This window comes from Patella vulgata, chromosome 6 (assembly GCF_932274485.2).
Source record: "Patella vulgata chromosome 6, xgPatVulg1.2, whole genome shotgun sequence".
Taxonomy (NCBI): domain Eukaryota; kingdom Metazoa; phylum Mollusca; class Gastropoda; family Patellidae; genus Patella; species Patella vulgata.
Genome location: NC_065884.2, coordinates 52,870,835 through 52,894,303, shown reverse-complemented (window position 1 = coordinate 52,894,303; position 23,469 = coordinate 52,870,835). Strand labels below are relative to the sequence as shown.

The following is a 23,469-nucleotide window of genomic DNA, read 5'->3' as shown; positions in this document are numbered from 1 at the left end:
GTGACAGCTTAACGTTTATAGACAGACACACGTCAACCAGAATATCTCCTATATTTCACGTATTATACAGATTATTTGTGAACATCGGTGACAACTGTAGATTTCAATAGAAATATTAACCCATTGTATGCACTTGATTCTACTTTTACAAAAATGATTTTGTCAGTTGAACTCCTTAATACTCAAGTTGAATACCTCTCAAGATTATAGTCTTATATCCCCTAACAAAACAAATAGTTCATCCGAACAGATAATAAGAATGAACTTTACTATGACCCTTTTAGAGGACTTCACGATTATAATTTTTGCTATCTGTCTCGCCAATACTTAAAACATTATTGTCATGGCCTACAGTGCTTCTTGGACTATCTAATCCCCAACCCTCCTTCACCCCACTGTTCTTAAATAGGCTATGATACTGTCATTTAACAGGCCCCGGTGAGGGCCCGGGCCGAGAATCTTACATCGGATTTTCCGGCGTCGTTTCCTCTGTCAGACTCAGAGTTGCTGGACGGAGGTTCTGGCTATTATAGGGACAGTGTCTAGGGGATCAGATGGGACAAAAACCGAGGTCCCGTGTGCAGGGTGGTGGGCACGTAAAATAGCCCTTGACAGTTGGAATTTGAAATAAGAGTAGGCCGTAGTGCCGCTGTCCGGGCATAATTTTATTGTGTAGCGCATGCCCGTATTCATTAGCCCAGTTGGAGCAGAAAAGTGGTACGTGAAACCCAATTCTATTACATTTTCTTTACTATTAGAACCGGATTTCTGGGTTCATTTGGAATTAAATCCTAAACATTAATAATTCTAAAATCCTTAATACTTGCAGTTTTGTACATTGAGTAGCGACAGTGCATAACTATTTCGATTTCATTCAAAGTTAGTTCATATCTTTTCTTCATTCATATCTAATGAGAAATCAAGGGCCTGTTTCATCAAATTTTAACTAAGATAAAATTTAAATTTTAGCAATTTGATTGGATAATATTAGATTGATTTTAGTGCTTGGCCAATCAAAATTGAAGTATCTACTAAAATTTGAATTTTATCTTTAGTTAAAATTTCGTGAAACAGACCCCAGATCATTACGAGAAACGGATATCTGTTTATTTTCAGCGCAGTAATGTCTTATGCTGGTATTTGAATATAAAGCATTTTGTCATTTTTAACTTCATAAACTATACCCACCCAAGACAGTAATAACTTAATAATACTTAAAATTCCACATCACTTAAATATGTTATGAAAAATGATTATGACATGAAAACATGTTTGCATAATTTATTATTAAGGTGAATGTTAAAGCTTTTCCAAATTTAGAATAAAGAGGCTCTGCATGGGAAGAAATCAGATGAGAATAAATTTATTGTTCGTATTACAGGTGCTCTAACAGAAATAATGTGTAGGTTAAAGAAACTAATGATAATAATTGGAGACGAAGGATTCTTTTAATTTACATGAACGATTCACATATTTGGCAATGTTTCAGATTATCGTTTTTGAGTCGTGTAAAGAGTTTGTAACAACATAATACATCGTGGACAATGCTGTGTTTGGACAATGGCTTCGTCCCTTTAAATGCGTTACCTTCGGTGTTAAAGGGTATACAGTAGCCCTTCATGTTATGGGTAAACACAATAGAACCGACCCATTGAGTTAGGTGACCAGTTGACTACTAGATCATGACCTCATTTATTTGATTTAAAGGGAATTAAAGGGGTTTCTATTGAATGCTACAAGAATAACAAGTCGTCGGTATATTTACACGGACAGGTGACGGTCAACGCTCGGTTCATGATATGCAAACTTTGAGATGGTGCATGGCTTATTGTAACTTACTTAGCGGCTAGACGTTTGTTGTCCTTTCTAGTGTAAAGTACACTTTCACTCTTTCCTCTAGTGTTTAATATTCAAGGGTACTCCACACCGTACGACCCCATTCAGGGCCACCTGATAACATCATAATATTTGCATTTGTCTAGTTTATTGCAGTACACGTTTATTTGAAAGAAATGTGAGAAATATATTTTAGTTTTCCCCCTTTTCATGTTTTGTCAATAATCAACACCTATATTGTCATCGGTGTCGTAATCTACAATACCAAACCTTGCGACCAGTATCTTGAATACTAATACTCATCAATATCATCGTTAATTACACCCATTTCAAAATCAACTTTGATACTGACACATGTCAACACCATTCTTGATGACATCACATGCCATATGTCAAAAGATTAGTCTTGATACCATCACATTTCAACATCGTCCTGCAAAGTAACAGTTATAAACAGTTTGTTCCTAGATACCATCCTCTGTTAATATGATCCTTGATACCTTCATATGTTAACATCATCCTTGATACCTTCAAATGTTAACACCATCCTTGATACATTCACATGTTAACGTGATTGATTCTTGATACCTTCAATATGATTCTTGATACCATCATATATCAACATCATGAACAACATTAGCAACCGTAAACAGCTTCCTTCATACCATCCTCTGTTAACATGATCCTATTAACACCTTCACATGTCAACATAATATGATCCTTGATACCTTCACATGTCAACATGATCCTTGATACCACCACATGTCAACATGATCCTTGATGCCACCACATGTCAACATGATCCTTGATACCACTACATGTCAACGTGATCCTTGATACCTTCACATGTTAAAGGCTCAATACCACTCTTGTTGTAACTGAATAATATGCCCCAATCTTTATTCTGGTCAACAAATTGTACTATTTTACAATATTCCAATTAATTGGTGATACAAATTTCATCTTATCAGACCTAATTTAAAACATTTTAAAAATTCAACTAAATGATTTGAAAAGCCTAACGTAAACCTTTTCAAATGTGACATGGATTTAAAAATATTTTCGAACCTTTTGGACAAGTAAAATAGGATGTAATGGATAATTTACACAACAGGTAGGACACTTAAACATCTAGTACTTAGAATAAGGCTATTATTTATTTTCTGGAGCTGTCAAGCCAGCAAGAGTGTTATTGTCCCTTTAACATCATCCTTGATACTACCACATGTCTACATCATCCTTGATACTACCACCATATTAACATCATCCTTGATGCCAACCCCTGTGAACATCATATCGAATGCCCCCAAGACAAACATCGTCCCTGATATAAAACTATGTCCAGAGTTGGTTTAAAGAATTTAATTCAACAAGTTAAAAATAGTTACTCATTTCTCATCATACTTAAAATTTGACAATTTCAGTATATGGAACATGCCGTCAAACATCTTCAATACTTTATAATCATCTTGCTAAACAACCCGTGGTTCAGATATGCTACCAATCGACTCCATACATCCCAAAATCTCGGCTCCATGAAGAGCGACCCACCTGTCCATCAAATGTTGTGGTTTTGTGCATCCATGAGATCTTGTCTACCATACAAAATCAGTGGTCACCACAATCATTACCCGGGCTTCAAACCAAAAGTGATACCAAATTCTGCATAAAGCTTTAATCCCATGTGCCCAGTTATCATCTGAAGATAACGTATTACGATTATTTTTATTTCAAGCCATCCTTCAAACAAACCCAGAAAGATGTTATCATTCATTGAACCATCGTTTATTAACTTGTATTTTATCTTATCCAACCATCATTTATGAAAAGATATTTTTTTACTTATAAAAAAAGTGGAAGAAAAGAAATGTGTATGTACTATAGTTTACTAAGCATACAATGGGGTATAATGAGGTTCTGTGTTCATTCACCCCAACACCAATGACTCACACTCTTCATGTATTGGGGGTAAAGTATAGTATTAGACCATAGAATAGATTGAAGGCTATATAATAATGGAACATTATATATTCACGTGTATATGGACTTTCCTCTATACTTATACACACATACATCTATTCATTCTTATGGTGGGTCTATCCATTCATCACGGATAACCCGTATAAAGGCAGGGTGGAGATTACTTTTAACAAATAATATAGTATTTATTATGAAGCTCAGCGTCCAGTTGAAGCAGAAGACTAAGCTCCTACACCGCGCATTCTGTATTATCTATGTTTTAAACATCTCATCCGCCATCTTTTATTTTGGTAACTAAGTGATGTAGGCCTTTGTTTACTATTGGCATGCTGTGAGGTAATTATATAACTTTAATTCTAGAGAATAGAGGTTTTTTCTACCACTTGTTACTCCTCTTCTTTGTTTACAGTAGACATATTGAATGAAGATTTCACCCAGTTTTTGGCCGATTTCTTAAAGAGGCTGGGACAAATATTTTGCGAATTGTTACATCTCGAATTCTCAGCGAATTCATAATCATGGATGCAATGCCCCACTGGTGATTATGTAGCTGAAATATTGTTGTTGTTGTGGTAATAACGCTTTGATTAAGCGGGTATCACTAATTCAAGCGGAGAAGTTTCGATTTTTCATGAACCCTATTCTAAAGTATTACAATATTACTTTGCTTACTTGAATATTTAGCTGAATATCATCAAAATGTTCCCGAATCTTCTTGGATACAAGAGACAATGCTTATCAAAGGCAGGCATTGTCGATTAGCAGTCCTCAAAGTTCCATTCGTCCATTATTCAAGAAGTTCTGTACTCTTTGTTTAAAAGGGATTCATGGTTGCTCAGTGAGTATGGAGCTAACTTACTGGTTGGTATTCCCCGGTGTTGGCCGAGAAAGTTCCTCGTCAATTTTTAGTCTGGTTTCCCTTGTCAATGGTGCAGTACGGATGGCCTGCCCAGGACAGAGGGTGTCTAATCCTTCGGATAGAACGAAACCCCGAGACATACAGATTGACTCTTTGACGCACATATAAAAAAAAACCTTTGACATTGCAGTTGGAATTCACTAAAAGAGTGGGTGGACATTAGCAAAGTATAAGGTGCACAAACGTAGGACGTTAAACCCCATATCTTCTTTAGTTTAAAAATTTGGCGCTTTCTCTTTATATGTGAAGGGTGGATTTATAGGTTTAGGTGACATGATGCTGGTAGTTAAGATTAACCTGTCTGTGTATTATACTTCTAACTCATCTATATGCAACACACATGCAGATATACAAAACATAAAGAAACCGGTGACGTATATATTTATATGCTAAATAGTTTCACTGCATAAGGCAGGTTTTATTATTAAGGATATTTTCACGACTATGTGCTCACGTTAAATAATGTCTTCGTTTTCTGTTGTGATGTATTTAAATTTACTGGAGATATGGATTTGATTGGTAAGTTTTTTTCTAATTTGTAAAGTTTGTTTTGACGTGTAAATCTAGACAGGTTTGTCATATTTCAGCGACAGCCCGGACGAACTGTTGGAATTTTACATGTTATACATGTAATGTATTTGTAATAACACTTTGGACACTTGATTAATGGTCACAGTTGTTCAAAGTGTTAGGTTAATCGACATTGTTAAATTTGGTAATGCCAGACATTTGTCTCTAAAAAACAACAACAAAAAAAACCCCAAACAACCTTGCTCATGCAGTGTTTGAAATTTCATCATGCCTTTCTTTCTTCATCATTTATTGTTATATCCGCCATATTTTACAAAATATTTTTCTCGATTTCAAATTTAATTGATCTTTGAAGTAATTTGTTATTGATTTCATTTGATTTATCAAGATTTAATTGAAGTCATCATCCATTATTATTCAACTTATTTGTAGTTGTTACGCTTTGTTTGTGATAAAATCGGATTCAGTGCTAGAATCAACGTAGGGACTTTGTAATCATGTACCACCCAATGTCGTCCATATTTATGTAAATACCGTTAAATGTGCAATTAGATTTCCATCAATAAATATTCGTTTTTTAATAATTTCATTGAATATATTGAAAAATGTTTGATACAAGGCGGATAACGGTAAATACCGTAGCCGAGTTAGATTTGTATCAATAAATACTGAATTGATTACAATTACTCGATGGCTTTATTGTTTAACATAATGAAAATAAATAATAATAAGTCCATTTATATCGCTCTAATTCCACATATAGTCGTGTTCATAGTTGAGGTTATATTTTGGGACAGCAAGGTTGTTTTAGTACTTGGTCTTAGATTTTTCGATGTCATGTAAGGTACCACAAGTTCTCTTAGATAAAATGGCATTACACAGTACACGCATTGATATGTAAATGGCATCAATTTGAAACAATCCCCACTTGCACTGGAAGCCAGAAAAGTGACGTAAGTACAAGGCTGCAGTTTATATATTGATGTTTTATTAATTCTGGCAATTAATCCAGATCGGGAACATACAAGAGAACGGACTAGTGAGATGGAGATGGAACACACATTTTGAACAAACACCGTCAACCTGTTTATTCATAGATAAAGCTGGATCAAGAATCACTCCCAGATTTCTCACTGAGGATGAAATATAGATGCTTGAGTCAGCAATTTTAATGGGGCGGTATTATAATTAGACACTTTTGATGTTGTTCCAAATGTTATAGCTTCAGTCTTGTTTTCGTTTAACTTAGGCATATTTGAGTTCATCCAAGTCTTGATCTTGTGGGAACACTCTTCCAGTTGAGGAAGTGTTTGACTGTAAGAAGATTGAGTGGGTGGAACACTATTATATAATAACTTGGTATCGTCAGCGTAAATATGGTGTTCTCGCTTGTTCGTTACTTAAGAAGTTGCCTAACTGTGTAGTATACAGAGTAAACAAATTAGGACCAAGGACGGAACCCTGTGGTACACCACTTGTTAATTCAGCGTTTGGGGAGTGAGATGCACGGATAACAACTGCTTGATGTCGGTTGGTTAAATAAGAAGCGAACCATGAGAACTGTACTTTCGACACCAAAGTCGAGGGCGAGACGATTTAAGAGCAGTTTCTGATCAAATGTGTCAAACGCAGCTGAGAGGTCTAAAAGTAGCAACAGAGATATGTCACCGTTATCAATTGCCCATCGAATATCACCAAGAACACGAATCAGAGCATTATTAACCTATAATGCATTTAAACGATGTTCACATCTGTATCTTCTGATGTTTGTTGCAATCGTTGTGGTTCAAGTGTTACTCTTATACTATGACATAGAATAGTTAAATTATCAGCACCATATGGTGGTACCATACACGTTGAACTTCTTATACTAGTTTCCCATTACAGTGTATTAGTTATTTATCTTTATGGCGACTTGACTACGATTTAAATCGTTGTTTTAATCGTGGAGTAATGGTGGTGATCCTGTCAAGTCTTATCATATATTGTGGTCAGTCGTAGAAATCGTGTTGATCGTATCGAAACGTATCCGAATGGACCGTGGACCCAGTAGGGACAATCCAACCGTAACGCATAGCACGACAGTCAGAACCTAGTATAAGTTTTCAATGCTTACAACTACATGTAAACAACATTCTATTAATACTCTAAAGAACAATTTCTCGTTTTACATTTTCCTTGATAACACACCTGACACTATAAGTTACACAGTGTTAACCGTGTGTTATTGTATTTGTATTCAGGTACAAGCAAACATGTAATAATACCACAATATACTGAATTACACGAGTGAAAAAATACAACTTTATATTTCTGTTTGTTTTAGTGTCGTCGTGTTATCTACCGACGCAAGTTTTATTCAAAATCGTTCTCTTTTTACTATTGATCAGGCTTCTATTCATTCTTTATTACTTCCAGTTTAAAGACACATTTAAACACAAACTTTGAACCTCCTTATATTTATAAACCGCTTGTTGTTAGACGGGTGTTACTCTTTGGGGACGATCGCCATGTTGGTTACATTGTGCACGATATAACTTTTGGAAAATATGTCCATATTTCGTTGTGCACGAAATTATTTTTGGAAAATATCGCCATATTGGTATAACTTTGTGCACGATATTATTTTCGGGAAATTTCGACATATTGGTAACTTTGTGCACGATATTACTTTTGGAGAATATTATTTGTGAAAGAGATCGCAATATGGGTTACCCTATAGGATATTAATTTTTGCGTTTTGCACTGATGATTTTCACTAGAAATGTGGTTCACCTCCACAAATATTTCATTATAAGATTTACTTTATCTAAAGAATAAAATCTCCAAATAACCATCCAAATCATTCACCAGATCTAGCTGCTTGAAACATACACACCTATAATTACATTGTTTAATATAAAATTATGCGATATTTTAACATGGAGATAGTGGCTATATTAACCAATGCAGGGTTTGGTTTGGACGATCAAATTTCAGTTTACATTTACGCTTTACAAATTGTGCCAAAAATAGAAAGTATATAAATAAGGGACATTTATAGGATAGGAAAGGTATAATGTTTAACGTCTATATCGTCAACACATTATTTCGTATTTTTTTCCATTTATGGCAAGGTATTGGGGATTTTGTGTGGAATTTGGTAGAAAATGACAAAACGTCTTGTTAAAATTCATAAAAATTCGATAAGAAACAGTTTGGTTAGGCTTTTTTTTTTGTAAGTCAAATATTTTGTGGAACTCTTATAGTAAAATATAACTTTGTTCGGATAGCTGCGTTTCTGACTACTCTTCCACGAATCCAATTTATTAAGGGTTCTTGTAGGTGCACGGAAGAGAGCACTAAAGGGGTGGGTGTGTACTTGATTTTGGTAACATCCAAAGGACTAGGCAACACCTTCCTTGTCCACCTCGCAGGCGCCAATTTTATGGACTATGTGAGCTAGATAATAGACTCGTGCTAGATGAGTGGTCTTAAACGCTGCGTTGTGGATCTAACAGGTCAGTCATCCCAGCATTTGTGAGTTGAGAGGAATGTCTACCGGGAGCTTTAAAGTATTCCCCCACGCAAAAACTAAGTAGTAGTGACTTAGGCCCGGAATTAACTATTTGAGTTGAGTATAGGGTTTAAATTTCTACCCTAGTCCTAGAGAATATTGCGGGCAATACTGAAATATTTCCCCTGTATCCTTGTTACGTTGGGTGGAGATCTTTCTCCCTCTTCTCCTGATAATTTGTCTATAATGACTCATCAGATGTAACACCCGTCGTTACAATATATTGAATACAGTTACTATATATCATCTTTTCACTGGCTTAAATTCCTCACTGGGGCGTAACCACAAACTTCATTAATATCAAACATTTTATATTATATATAAAGAAAGTTATTGTGTTTTGTATAAACTAATGAAACCATAGGTCTCGAGTACCGGGCTTAATCAAACACGGTAGTCAAAAGGGCCACAAGAATGTATATAGGTATATATTGAACAATGTATAGATACTTATGTATTTAAGCTGTAGGTATTATTTTGAATGAATAGCCACAGCGAACCCGAGTATTTAATAGAAATATTTGTGTTTTGAGAGGAAAACAAACTCGATATTGTTATTATATAAAGTGGGCACTTCTTTTTGGAGAGTCTGCTGACCATATTATAAGCTCCAATATATCGGTCAATAGATCCATTACAATGATGGCGTTACGGTTGAGTTTGTTCTGGTTGTAAGCAGGAGTACTATAAAAGACAGGACTGTCAAAACATAATCTTTGCTGACCAGAATGGGTATCTAAAACCCTGGTCAAGATAGCTTTCATTGGAATTTGGCCTTATTATTTGGGAAACGCTAATTCTCCGTAAAGGGAATCATATAGTTTATGTCAAAATGTTTTACTTTATGGGTAGTTTGAAATGATAGTAAATTTTATTGTTCACGGATGAACTAGTTTAGAACTGTAAACATACGATGGTTGCTGCATATTTAAAATGTTTATGTTGTCGTGTCAGATTTTATGAATTTAATTTTAAGTAATAAATGATCGTCATTCTTTTCGTATTAGTAACTGTAGTTCAAATAATCAGACTTTGTTTAATTTTAAAAACCCTGAATCAAGCGTATTTTTTCAATTTAAAGTGTATGGTAAGGCATAAATGATATTCCAGAATAAATCTACAAGTTAAACACAAAAACTGTACGTAATACACTCTAATGGTTCACAAATTAAATGAAAGTCAATGAAAACAATGTGGACGATAGTATTTAAAATAATCAATCAACGTTGGTGAAGTAGTATCAAATGTTCCCAAAAAAGTAAGCCAAGCCTTCTCGTCTCTTAGTGACATCTAGCAGTATTAGATATAGCAATACGCGTGGGCTATTACCACACCTGGGCGGTTCCCTCTGAACCATCATTATTATTCATCAGGTAATAGAAAACCCTCCCACAAAATAGCAGGTGGACATTTTTCATATAGTATACTAGTACATTGAGGCAATAATATGCCAGAATAAAAAATGAATATACAATTTAAGACCAAACACAATCTTTTCTTAAAGTCTCATTGCGTCATTTTACCAAAATATGAATTCCTTGCAAACTACAATTATTGCGAAAGAAAAATCTCTTTGTTACAGCTAGATATGTTGAATTGAAATATCATCGATCTATGCTGCATGCTATGTAATAAGCCCGCTGCCATTTTTTGTGAGCGAACAGAAATGGTAGCCTATTTTAAATCAAACTGAATCCAAGCCGGGAGGTTATGAGGCAAATTTTGCCCGGATAGCAGCGCTACGACCTACTCTTATATCGAATTCCAAGAGTTCGTTTACGTACACGCCAATGTGAGCATGGGACCTCGGTTGTTCGTCCCATCCGAACGACTAGACAGTGGTCCTTGTCATACCCCCCCCCCCCTTCCTGTAGCGCTGACAGGTGAAACTACCAGAACGTTCGAAATAAACGTAATAACACACCACGTAATAACACACCATTTGGAAAGTTCTCAGACATGTGAATCCATTAACACATATATCCCATATCATTATATGACAATGTTTTAGTGTGTATACGTAGGAGGTTAATACAGGAGTTTATTAATGACTTTAATATGACGATATAATATTAAATTTCATACGTATATAGATGACAACAATACACTTATTTTACTCCTTCTCCTTTTAGGGTGTGTTCTCTTAATGTTATATACAAATGGCTCATATTTCAAACGCTTAATTTTAGACCTAAGGAATTTAAAGGTTAAGGATATTCTTAATAGGTCACAACAGGGAATATGTGGAGGTGTAACCGACCCCTTTCTATGGGCTGGATACACATGCGAAAGGTAATATTCCCTTTTATCCAACTCCTCGATTGTATATTTAAAAAGTAGTTAGAATAGAACAGAACCTTGTTCAGGGAGACTATTTCAACATTTCTGAAATATTTTACAAACGGTAAGCGGTTTAAATGATTTTATTCGTATAAACAACTTATTTATTTTTTAAATATTACCCTCATATTTTAGATTTTAGAAGAATTGGGTAATACTTAAATGATTTTTTTATAAAAAAAATAATATACGAATAATTGCTTTGTAGATAAATAAAATTTGCGAATAATTGCTTTCTAGATAAATAATATGCGAATAATATTTTTGTAGATGCGAATAATATTTTTGTCACTAATCGAATGTCCATGAAGTGTACGGAATTGTTAGTATCTCAATCGCGGTATTTAAAGTCAAAGAATCCAAAGTCGACTGACTTCAATGACTGTTTCCCGGACAGCGGCGGTACGGTCTCCTCTTATATCTATTCCGAACTTTCTAACGGAATCTTTCACGTGCACGCCAATGTGTGCACGGGACCTCGGTTTTTCATTCCATCCGAACAACTATACGTTGTCCCTTGCTACGTTTAATTTCTGCTTTCACGGTGGAGATATGGCAGAAAATCCAATTTTCGTTCGTTCGTCGGATTTAACGTCCGCTTTAACGAAAGTGATATCGCAGACAAACAGACAAATCATTCAATGTATACGACTTAGTTGTATAATCCTTATAAGACATATAGAGGTAGATTTCACCAATTAATCACAATTTCACTCAGTTGTACTAATATATAATAAAGGGAAACAACTCTTATAATATTATTGAAAAGTTCTAAAATTATTCATTTTCCCTTTCATAGCCACCGTATTTTAAACTTTTACTATATACACAATGCTTTGAGATCAAAGGGCAATGTTCAAATGGTAATACCTATATTGATCTACTGAATTCTGTAACGTTTAATTTGAAAATATAGTAATAATAAATAGAATGTAGTAATACACGAATAATACATTACATAATGGGTTTAGAATATTTGTTTAGCTCAGCCCACCTACTCTTCTTTATAATTAATGCTGTTTACTTACATAGCCCATTGTTTACTTTATAGCATGGCATAATAAATAATGACGGTAATATCAATCTTTAATGTAGAATCACTATGTATTTTACAATATATAAATGCACACTTGGAAAGAACGTGGGCGAGATGCAGATGGTAACGCGTCATACTTGATACATATTTGATTATAATATATGTATACTTGGTCCTATGCACGATACCAATCACTAGTGTTAACGTATTCTGGTAGGGGAGCCGCAGAGGCTCAGTGGGTTAGGCGCGAGGACCCAGGTTCGATCCTGGTGGTTGCCGAGAAAGTTCTTTGGCATGGCACAGGATCTGGTACATGTTCTAGTCGTTTGGATGGGACGAAGACCAGAGCCCTGTGTTCAAATTTAGCGTGCACGTAGAAGTGCCCGTCTTCATTATAGCCCGGACGGAGCAGAAACGTGGAACATTGAGCCTCATTTCATTACACATATATCGCTTTGAATTGGATTTCAGACGCCGAAAATTCTTCAAAGAACGTAACCTCGGAACTATAGCCATCCACAAGTCACCGGGCTGGTTGTTTAGATTAAGAAAATAATACAAACAGTGAGTGATGGCCATTTAATTTTTACAGTTTGGATACTCTAATAAAGATGATTTGCTTTTATCTTTTCAGGTTTTGGTGCAAGGTCACGATGAATTGATGCCCTATAAAGCAAGAATTCTGCATGTTTGATCTACTCTACCAATTAAAAAATAATCATCATTCAAAATGTCTGAAAAGATTTTAGAACAGAAAGCTTACTATATCGGTACGTGGAAGGACAATGCAGTCACGGACAACATCATCAGAGAGATCGCGACGCTGACCTCCCTCGAAAAAGGACGCAAAGTAAAGCTGAACCTTTTGCCCGAAGGTTTAAAAATCACAAAAAGTAATTTTTTTCAGGGTAAAACCCTCTTCGATTATATACCTCTTCATGATATATTTTTCATGACAATCAACCAAAAACATCCAAAGTGCTTACTGTGTATTGTGAAAGATCCTAACCACAAATATATGATCGTTGCATTTCGTTGTAAATCGGAATTAATTGTTGGGACATTTGTCCAAAACTTCAAAGCTTTGAAAAAATCTGTAGGCCACACGGCAAACGTTGAATTTAGACAAAAGGAAGACGGAAATTGGACACTTCGAGATCGATCAAATGCCAACGCAAGACGAGAACTTCAACAATTGTTTAGCACCGATCAGACCACCACCACCACCACTGTGACAACCGCTCCACAAATCAATGGCGGGCTTTTCTATAAGAAAACCGAGAAGAGAAATGGCGTCAATAAGAAACCGACTCTTTACGACCAAACGCCATACGTTCCAGTCAATGGACGAACAAAAACAACCTACGCATTCGATCCAGTATCCAGGGAGGACTCGTATGACCGGGGTAGAACAATCCATAATGTGGGGATCCAGGCAATTGGAACAGAGGACGACTCGGAGTCCGTCATTTCTAACGTCTCGTCAATGAAAGATGAAATAGATGCACTATCGACGGAGCTTCGCGAAGTTAAATACCTTCTGGAAAAATCTACTGGCATAAGTGCTCAAGAACATTATAGAATAGCTTCCCAAGGAGGGCCCGTTGGCAACAACAACGTCAGCCATGCTATAAACTATAATAATGAAACCAAACCGAACTACACGGAACCCATAGTTGTCATAGAGAACATTGATGATTATAACGATGGTGGTTCGCCTCGATCACCAGGAAGCGTTAAAGTGGATGTTCCTGACTATCGAAGAAGTTTTGGGGTCCAGACAGCCCCCAAGACGAGGTCGAGGACTGTGGTAGATGGACCTGAACATCTTGTCGCCCATTCTTACAGGTCGTCAAAAAATTATGAGAATTATCTCGATCAAGCAGATTATGCAAACCTATCCGAATTGGAGAAGCAACAATATAGAGTTCATACTGTTAAGAAGAATGGAGACACAAAAGCGATAACGGGGCCCGAAATAAATGTTTCAAGGCGTAGCGGCGGTTTGGATGTTGAGGACGGAGTTATTTACGCAGCGGAGCGAGACAACAACGTTGCTACCGTTGCGTATCCAGATTCGACTATCAGTAGAAGTAGAAAAAGTACCGGGAGCGTCATCGTCCAAGGTAATCCACAAACGTATACGGTTGGAAGAAAATCTAGCACCTACAAGGTAGTTTCGCCCTCTTATGGCATGGTACCTTCAGTGATCGAACGACCTATTGAACAGATTTACCCACGTCCTATACTTATTAGACGCGATTACATCCAAGGTGTTCCCACGATGCGCCGTCGTCGTCCACACAGCATGTATGTCGTTAAACCCCAAGATGGCACGTATGTTTATGGAAGCCAAATTACATCAAATGAATATTGATATTAACATTTTACAATCACCTGACATTTTTGGAAGGGACAGTTCATTAGACAAGTTTCAGTAGTAACTTTGAATATGCCTATTTGGATTTTTAAAACCTTTACCACACGGCATATGCCGTAACCATTATCTAGTGCTTCTGAGATACAGATGGTTTTCCGAATACTTGAATTTGTTTACGAAGGTGATAAAATCGTTTAGAAACTTGTAACTCGTTCTGTGACAAAACAAATTGGATTTATTTACATCCTTTAACTCCTTCCAGGGAACTAGAAAAAAAGCGTCACATTTACAATGTATATATATCCGTATTTGTGTGTTTGATAGTAGCTATGGGCGTGTTGATATAGACATTAGGACAAATGTAAACCAACTACTGATCTTTTACTCCAATCTGGACGAGTAAACGCAAATACAGCCTTCTTCTTATTTGTGCGATGAAAAACAAACTAATACGAATATATTTACATTGGACAGGTCTTATTTCTAACACGCAATAATGATGACGCCATTAATTCGTTCCCAGCATTCCGGGTAATGGTATTTAATGGCCAGTGTAAAGGTACCAGTAATCTTGATACAAACGAACTGTGTAGAATTCGGCGAAAGGTCACTTGGGTCAGGTCTATCGTTACGTGTTCCTCGTGATTTTGGAGGATATATTTTTAGGCTGATTAAGGTTAAATATGTCAAGGGTGCACGACTTGAACTTTACGATGTAAAGAACGAATTGGTTAAAAAGCAGCTTGGATATGTGAATGGTCGGTTGTATGAACAACTGCTTCAGGCGAAAATATATCCCAGAAGAAGCTTTATATTAAGACAAAACAATTTATGTTCATATTTTTGTACATTATGTAACACTCCAGCATAATGTAATTAAAGGAATATAAAAGTAGTTTATGGGTAAATAGAATACCCTCTCTCTGTTATTTAATACATATATTATATAATTTTATGTATAGCTTATTAAAATATACTTAGAAGATAGATCTGTTTTGATGACATTTTGGAATTTCGAAAAAGAAAAACCAGTTTATATAAAACCAACCCATGAACAATCAAGTTCAGATCAGACTATAATTTCGTTTCGTTTATAACTTTTCAACATCACCATGTTCTGTCTGGAAGAACTCTTTTTTTTATCAGACAACCATAGCGTCCGATTAAAACACTCATTACTAATCGCACCATTCATCGCAATATACAGTCCTGTATACCATAACAATACATACAGATTGATCAGTTAAGACGTTCCTGTGATCTGACTTAAAACATGGAGAACAACATGAAAATTACATGAAACGTAATTTAAAATGCAGTTATGTATATTTAAAGGTAAATACTTTTAGTTTATGTTTTGCAATTAGCTGCCAGGCATATTATGACAAAGAATTTTCTGACGTGTAACATATTATGCCTTTTTTTTATTCAATCTGTCTCTCTTTTGTATAAATTTATTAAAGACTGTGTAAGTCACATAGATTGTATAAGTCTCTTAGATTATATTACTGCTCTTTTTCTTCGTAATATTGTCTATATGCCAAATCATGTTAAGAGGCTAAACGTTTACATTATTGGTGTACATAGTATATTTGTAGTATCGTGAATAATATATGAGTGTAATAATGTGTATACTACTATATAAGAATTAATAATTACTTATGTAGATTATGTTATAAATATTAACACTTAGACAGCGAGATGGTAAGTGTTCGAAATACAGGACATGCTAATCTGCAAATGTCCAAGGTCACTGATCATGTGTTCGAAAGGCAGTAATTTGTGAAATGAAATGAAATGGGCTTTAACGCCCTACTTTTGGGCACTGACTGGCCCAGGAATCCATGCATTAAACCATGTCGATTAAATTATTAGCATTTATAGAGCTGGGAGTACAGTCAAGAGTTATATTGTAAACCGAATCATTGGTTAACTAGGAACGTGTCGCATTGGTTCTTATTCACTCAGTCACTGAGATATTTAATTAAAATCTTAAGTTTGCATACTTAGTCATGGTGAATGAATACGGTTTGACACATCGGATTGTAGCCAAATAAAATTTTATGACCTTTCTCAGATAGTATCAGATTGTGGTCGCTTGTCGCCTGGGGCCGCAATAGTCTCTCAGTAATGTCATTTGAATGTCGAATTCATGCGTTGGGCAAGAAGAACGTCTGGATCTTTCAAGGTCAGTTCCCATTTACCAGAGGTAGTGCCTGTGAGGCTGACAAGAGAAGGACCCTCTGGATATTGGGGGCTAGGGTGGGGTGGAGGAATCTCCGAGAGTTTGGATCGAAGTAATACTGTCAATATAAATTATAGAATATTGAGACATCTAGAAGGAATACCAGTCTAAAAATGGATCAGTTCTGTTCAGTATAAATTTTACAAAGAAATATTATAAACTGAATATGGCTAAAATATTTTGATCGGCATCATTTTAACTCGACTGAATCCAATTAAATGTTAAATAATTCATGCTAAATAAGTACATTTAGCATGAATGAAGCAGTGAGAAATTAGTTATTATCCGAAAAATGCGACCATCCATGGCTTAAACATGTGAACGCACCAAATTAAACAAAAGATTATGTTGCAAATATACCTAAAAAAATTGGTATGGGATGTACATGAAAGATTGTGTTGACCTATTTATATTATGAATATTGAGTTATTAAATGCTTGTTGTACATATTATTGCTTGTTAGTACCATTTTTATTTGAAATATATACCCAAGGTAACCTATAATAATAGTATTAATTACATGATAATCTAAGGGATTAACAGATTAACTAACCCAATAATAATATAGATACCGTACTACCTATATTCGGAGACCTACCATCATATTTCTTGATATTATCTATAATCTGTTGTCTACACATATTTTTACAATAAAATATTAAAATGTTCAGTTTTTGTTTTATCCCCCCCCACAAACACACTACACACACCCTACCAAACAAAAAATAATAATCTAGTTTTATTTCACTTAAATGACGTATTTGATGTGGATAAAACATTGACAGAGTGGATTTAATAAAACACAGTGTGCTGTCTATTTCAATAATTTGTTTGCTATCATGGATCTTTAGCAGTAGGGCGAACCTGTGGGACACGGGGGAAATCCACGAGGCTAGACAGGCGATCCTACTCCTTGTCACGAATGGATCGAAAACACGCCACTAATTGACTCAATTGCCCAGACCCCAACACATTGCTCAAAATAAACAGACCATTAAGCTTTTTTTTTTTATCTATTCAGTGTATAGACGACCGATCTCCATCATGAAGAGGGCATTCTCAGATACATTTATCTGGGGATAAAACTGGATAATTATATTATTATTTAAAAAGGTTTTAGAAACCTATATCCTAGTACTATGCAAACTGCAAATGTCCAAAGCGCGCTCTATTAGAGTGTAACGTCCGCTTCCAGTGAGTGTGATATCGCAGACAAGTTGTCTTATGGTTAATATCTTAGCGGAGTAAACCCATGAGGTTGAGAAGGCATCCCTATCTCCAAGCCACATACGCCCACACCAGGTATCGAAACCACGACCATTCCAACTCCCGGTCTAAAGCGCTGTCATGCTTTCATTTTTTTAAAGCCGGGGTCCCCACACCGTCTTGATAACCATGTCTATATACTTTTGTAAGTTACCGTTATAATTATCAAGTCACTCATACAAATGAACAATATAAATAATACATAAAAGTATATGTTATAAATATATTTTCACTTTTTGCCACACACTGGCGTTCAATTTGCATACATAACCCCACCATTATTAGAAGATACCCTGGACAATCTGGAACAATCATTTGCTAGAATATCAATATTTGTGCATGGAGAGCCCAGTCAATCATGCTGCTAGAATGCCGGACTTTGTTTTTAAATTCATGTTAAAATAATAAAACAAGAACTAATCCTTTCCAATTTTTTCTACGAAGGTCGTGTGTTTCATCACCCGACCTTAGATTTGTATAAAACAAAAGCTCTCGGCACTGTATATATACTTTATATTACATCTAACAATTATATATACATGTACTAGACTTGGTTAGAAATGTGTAGAAAAACGCCGTTGGTGTTACGCTTATTTATAGTTATTATTTAGCAATAAAACCCATAGTGCTAAAATATTTAGAATGTTAAATGGGATTAAAATGTACTCGACACAAATGGGTCATTTCTGTCGTATGTGGTATATATTTGTTTAATAATTCGCATGTAAATATCGCTCATTGATTGCCAACCGGGAGACACTGGCGAACCTAGATTGGATGGTCGACTCTCCTGATTGTCACGTAGGCCATGGGATACAAAGCCTTGCATGGATGATAAGGTCTTTGATCCATGGCGTAATGCCTTACACTATTCTAACATCCAAATAATTAGAGGATAGGGGGTGGGGGTAATCTTCATTGACACTTCAAATAACGACGCACAAGGGATACAGGATCAAAATCAACATACCCTCTCAGCGGGAAATTCTGACGGAAATGAAATGAAATGGGGTTTAATGTCCTACTGTTCTGTTCCTATAGTGGGCTAATGAAGACGGGCACACGCCATACAGTGCGCTATGAGGGAAATTTTGACCGGACAGCGGCACAACGGCCTACTCTTATATCGAATTCCAACTGCCAAGGGATCTTTTACGTGCACGCCAATGTATACACGGGTCCTCGGTTTTTCGTCCCATCCGAACGACTAGACAGCTGTTCTTGTCAGGCGGAATTCTGACGGAACTCGGCACTTTGAATACATTAATTATATTGGTGATATATAAGTTATTTCTTGCGATGCTTATGTCGATGAGGAGCCACGGTGGCTGGGTGGTTAAGACGCTGGCTCGCTAGCCTAGAGGTCGGGTGTTCGATCCCTGCATTGGCCGAGAAAGTTCATCTGGATTTTCCGACGTGGTTTGGAATGCACGTAAAAGATCCCTTGGCAGTTGGAAGTCGATATAAGAGTAGGCGATAGTGCCGCTGTCCGGGCAAAATTACCCTCATAGCACACTGTATGGCGTATGCCCGTCTTCATTACCCCAGTATAGGAGCAGAACAGTAGGACGTTAAACCCCATTTCATTTCATTTATGTCGATGAGGCAAAAAGATAATCGTATGCAAAATAATAATAAGAAAATAAAGATAGAAAAATAAAGCTTTACAATAAAACATTAATACATTGATTGCTGTTCAATGTTCATCGATTTATGATTTTGGAAATGCACTTTGATTACACCACTACACGTATCCGTTGCTGTACTGACTTAAAAATACGTTTGATTTTTTTAGATCACATCGATAAAATACACAGCAGACGGCGTATTAAATAATTCATTATGCATTCTCCATAAAACATTACTTAAATAATCGATATTATCGATTTATATAACAGGACAAAACTACAATCAGTCAAAACGCTACAATGGACGGCTTGACAGTTTAGACATGTAATAGAAATACCAGTCACCTCCCCAGACAACAACTGGTTGAATATAATTAATGACTTTAGATATTACCTGATATATATGACACCGCTGACCAGTTCTTAACAATCATCATCAACAATCATCTTTAGAGATCGGGACTTTGATTTCTAATATTCGGGTATTGATTTCAGCGTTGCAAATGTCAAAACCAATGTCAACCATTAACCCAATTCATGGATGAATGAAAAACATTCAGTCAATTTTAAATATCACCATGGAAACCATGGATTTATAGTATAAATTGGCCCTAAATGTTATTAAGGCAGTTGTCTACAACATCACCTTTGGTAGAAGTGGACGTAAAACGAACGAACGATATTAAGGCATAATGAAGAAAACAACTTTCAAACAAACAATATTCTACAGCGGATTTATTTGAGGAAATGATATTGTAAAACTGTAGACAAGGGTTATATATCGCACCAAAACATTTTCCAAACTTCCCAGACGGATATCACCTCCAATATCACACCTCCTTCCATATTTTCTGGATCAGACCCATATGTATTCCCCTTGAGTTTAAAACCAACGACACAACAAACTGTTCAATGTAAATTCAATCTTCGAACAAAATTACCTTAAGGACATTCAAGAACTCTGCGAATTAACTCCACATATCTAGCTTACAGTGTTCGTGGGTTTATTTTTTAGTTTAAAATTTTAAAAATTCATACTTTTGGGGGTTGACTATGTACATTATTTTATGTAGCGACTGGCTGGGGTTTTACGTCCACTACCTTAAGGACATTCAAGAACTCTGCGAATTAACTCCACATATCTAGCTTACAGTTCGTGGGTTTATTTTTTAGTTTAAAATTTTAAAAATTCATACTTTTGGGGGACGACTATGTACATTATTTTATGTAGCGACTGGCTGGGGTTTTACGTCCACTACCACAACGTGTGTTGAATTTTTATGCATTCTGGAAATCTTACACCCAAGCTCTTAATGGTTACTCTAATGACATGTTACCACAATAATGTGTTCCTCCCTAAATCACCCCGGGCTCTTTTAAACATGTTCAAATTTGTGAGGACTAAGCTGACTACAACTAGGTGTTATATAAGTGCTTTACCAATGGCGTCAAGGATAGGAATTATAAATTCAATATTTACCAATGACTGGATTAAACCGTAATTAAGGGTTAAAGCCACCCGGTAAAATTAACAACTATATAGAACGTTAACCTAACACGTTTCACACCGTCTAAAACAATGACACTAACGAACCTCGTGGAGTGGCCTGTCCTTAACAATGACGTAACAAGTAATCTTAACAGTTTTCTCAATGGCTTAAAACAATGATGAAAACGAATGGATTAACATAGTTCGTGAATGGGGAGCGGACAGGTTTATCTCCGGTATTTTTTCTTTCTTTCTCTCATACAAAATAATTCACGACATTCCTTTCTTTCGTAATTGGTTTGCTTGTTGTGGGGTCGCAAGATATTTACAGTTACCTTGTTCGGTGTCGCCCCACCTCCTTGTAACAAGACGACGCCAAATCGCTCATTAGTGGGTAACTGTATTGTACGAGATTGCGCAAGGCTATTGAAAATGAAGCAAATTTAACAAGAGAAGCTCGTCAAGTTTACCTGTAATAGATGTGTTTTACACTTATATGTAGACTAGAATTACCAGTCAATCTTAATACACCGTCATGTATTAGGTTATGTTCACACAAAATGAAAAGTCGTATCCGATTTTGAAAAAATAATGTAGATAAGTTTTGAAATTATAAGCTAACGCGGGGAAATGAAGAACAAGCATTGCCAGGGTGGTTTACATTTTATAGGCAAGAGCCCAACTTTGGCTTAAAATGGCCCCATAACATTTCGAAAGAACACACCCTAGTTCAAGACTTAAATTAAGTTTCGGGCAGGATAATAATACATAAAATGCTGTACACGGTAGCCATGTTCCTGCGTGGTTAAAAAAAGAGCCAAACTAATGTTTGTTTTTAATTTCTTTGTGCATATGGTCCTGGGTTAGATCTGTTTTTTTGTGATTCTAGACTCGTGTTAATTTTGAGCTTGAATGGTGATGGATTGAATGACGGCCATTGGGGTTATACTGCGCAACGAAACATGCACTACAAGCAACACATTTTTAAAACACATCCACAAAATATCAAAGATTCAACTAAAAAACCCAACGTGTCAAAATGAATCAAGCTTTTATCTACGTGAACACGTACACGTACGTAGTCGTACATGTAATAAAATGCACAGACAGAATAAATTGGCCCATCTGTTGAACCATCTAAAGCGGGGTTGGGATGGCCTAGTGGTCTACAGTGTCGCGCTTCGACCTCTTGCTGACCGGTCACTTGTGGTTGTGGTTGTGGTTTTGATCCCTGGTGTGAGCTTATGTGGCTTGGAGATAGGGACGACTTCTCAACCTCGTGGGTTTACTCCGGGTACTCCCACAGGAAAGACCCCTGCGCGTGCGCTAAAATTATCAAAAATGAAAATAAGATAACTTGTCTGCGATATCACCTTCGTTAGAAGCGGACGTTTAATACTAAGATAAGAACAACAACACAACCATCTAAATTTGTTTTTATTTTAAAATACTGCATGTCTTATATTTTTAACGAACGAGAAAAGCAATACATTAAATTGCCTAATAGACCCACAATAACTTCAACACATTTATCTATAGAAAGCGCCATTGGAAACTCTTCTAGTGTTATATTTGATTTCAAGCCCAGTGTATCTGAATACTGAACGAAAAACTTTCAAAATGTAATACTTTAAAACTTAATAACGTTTCCCTCTTATAGCTTCATTTATGTAAAAAGCATGAGTAACGCAGGATAAATACATAACAAACCCCTAGACATAACAAACGGTGATGGAACAAACATATATATATATATATATATAGCATGTATCTTCGTTTTGGTCACGGAGAAAACACTTAGAGGGATGAATAAAAAGGATTTACGATGGGGTTTTATTTATTTGTCCACCCCCAAAATTCGAGCAATTAGCGGTAAGTGTTAACTCCGTAATTGTGGTTAAATTTGACGTGGAGATAGAACTGAATTCAACCTAGACACTGCTAATGACTGTACTCTAACTTTAATCTTTGCAATTAAAGTATTATTTCTATTTTATTGCGCCTTATCGATAACAGTTTATTTGTACATATTACATAGACGCGACCATGTTGATGACGTAATTTAACACCGATGTTTATCATAGGGATTAAGAGTTGTTTATATCGCTGCTCTAATCTGCGAACATTAACTTGTATGTGGGGAACACAATTAAAAGTTAAAACAAGAATCATACATCAATGGGCTCAGTCCAAGTTCTAATTTGCTCTGGGCGAAGTTACAATTTGAAAGGTGCGACACTTGCCCCCCCCCCCCCCAGTTCAG

The 23,469-nt window shown here is 36.0% G+C and overlaps 1 protein-coding gene across 8 annotated transcripts in view; it reads left to right on the top strand.

Annotated features, from left to right (window-relative positions):
• LOC126824577 (uncharacterized) overlaps positions 1-17,491 on the top strand; it is a 33,024-nt gene extending 15,533 nt beyond the window's left edge. For 5 of the 8 annotated variants that reach the window (XM_050553824.2, XM_050553819.2, XM_050553827.2 and 2 more), the window contains one exon: positions 12,833-17,491. In XM_050553824.2, coding sequence (XP_050409781.1) covers positions 12,929-14,575 — 1,647 coding nt within the window. In that variant the 5' untranslated portion in view covers positions 12,833-12,928 and the 3' untranslated portion in view covers positions 14,576-17,491. Of the gene's footprint in view, positions 1-4,133; positions 4,153-5,135; positions 5,255-11,113; positions 11,227-12,832 lie in introns of those variants that run through there. The other 3 variants (XM_050553826.2, XM_050553822.1, XM_050553823.2) reach the window with 3 other exon arrangements.
• Positions 17,492-23,469: the final 5,978 nt, after the last annotated feature.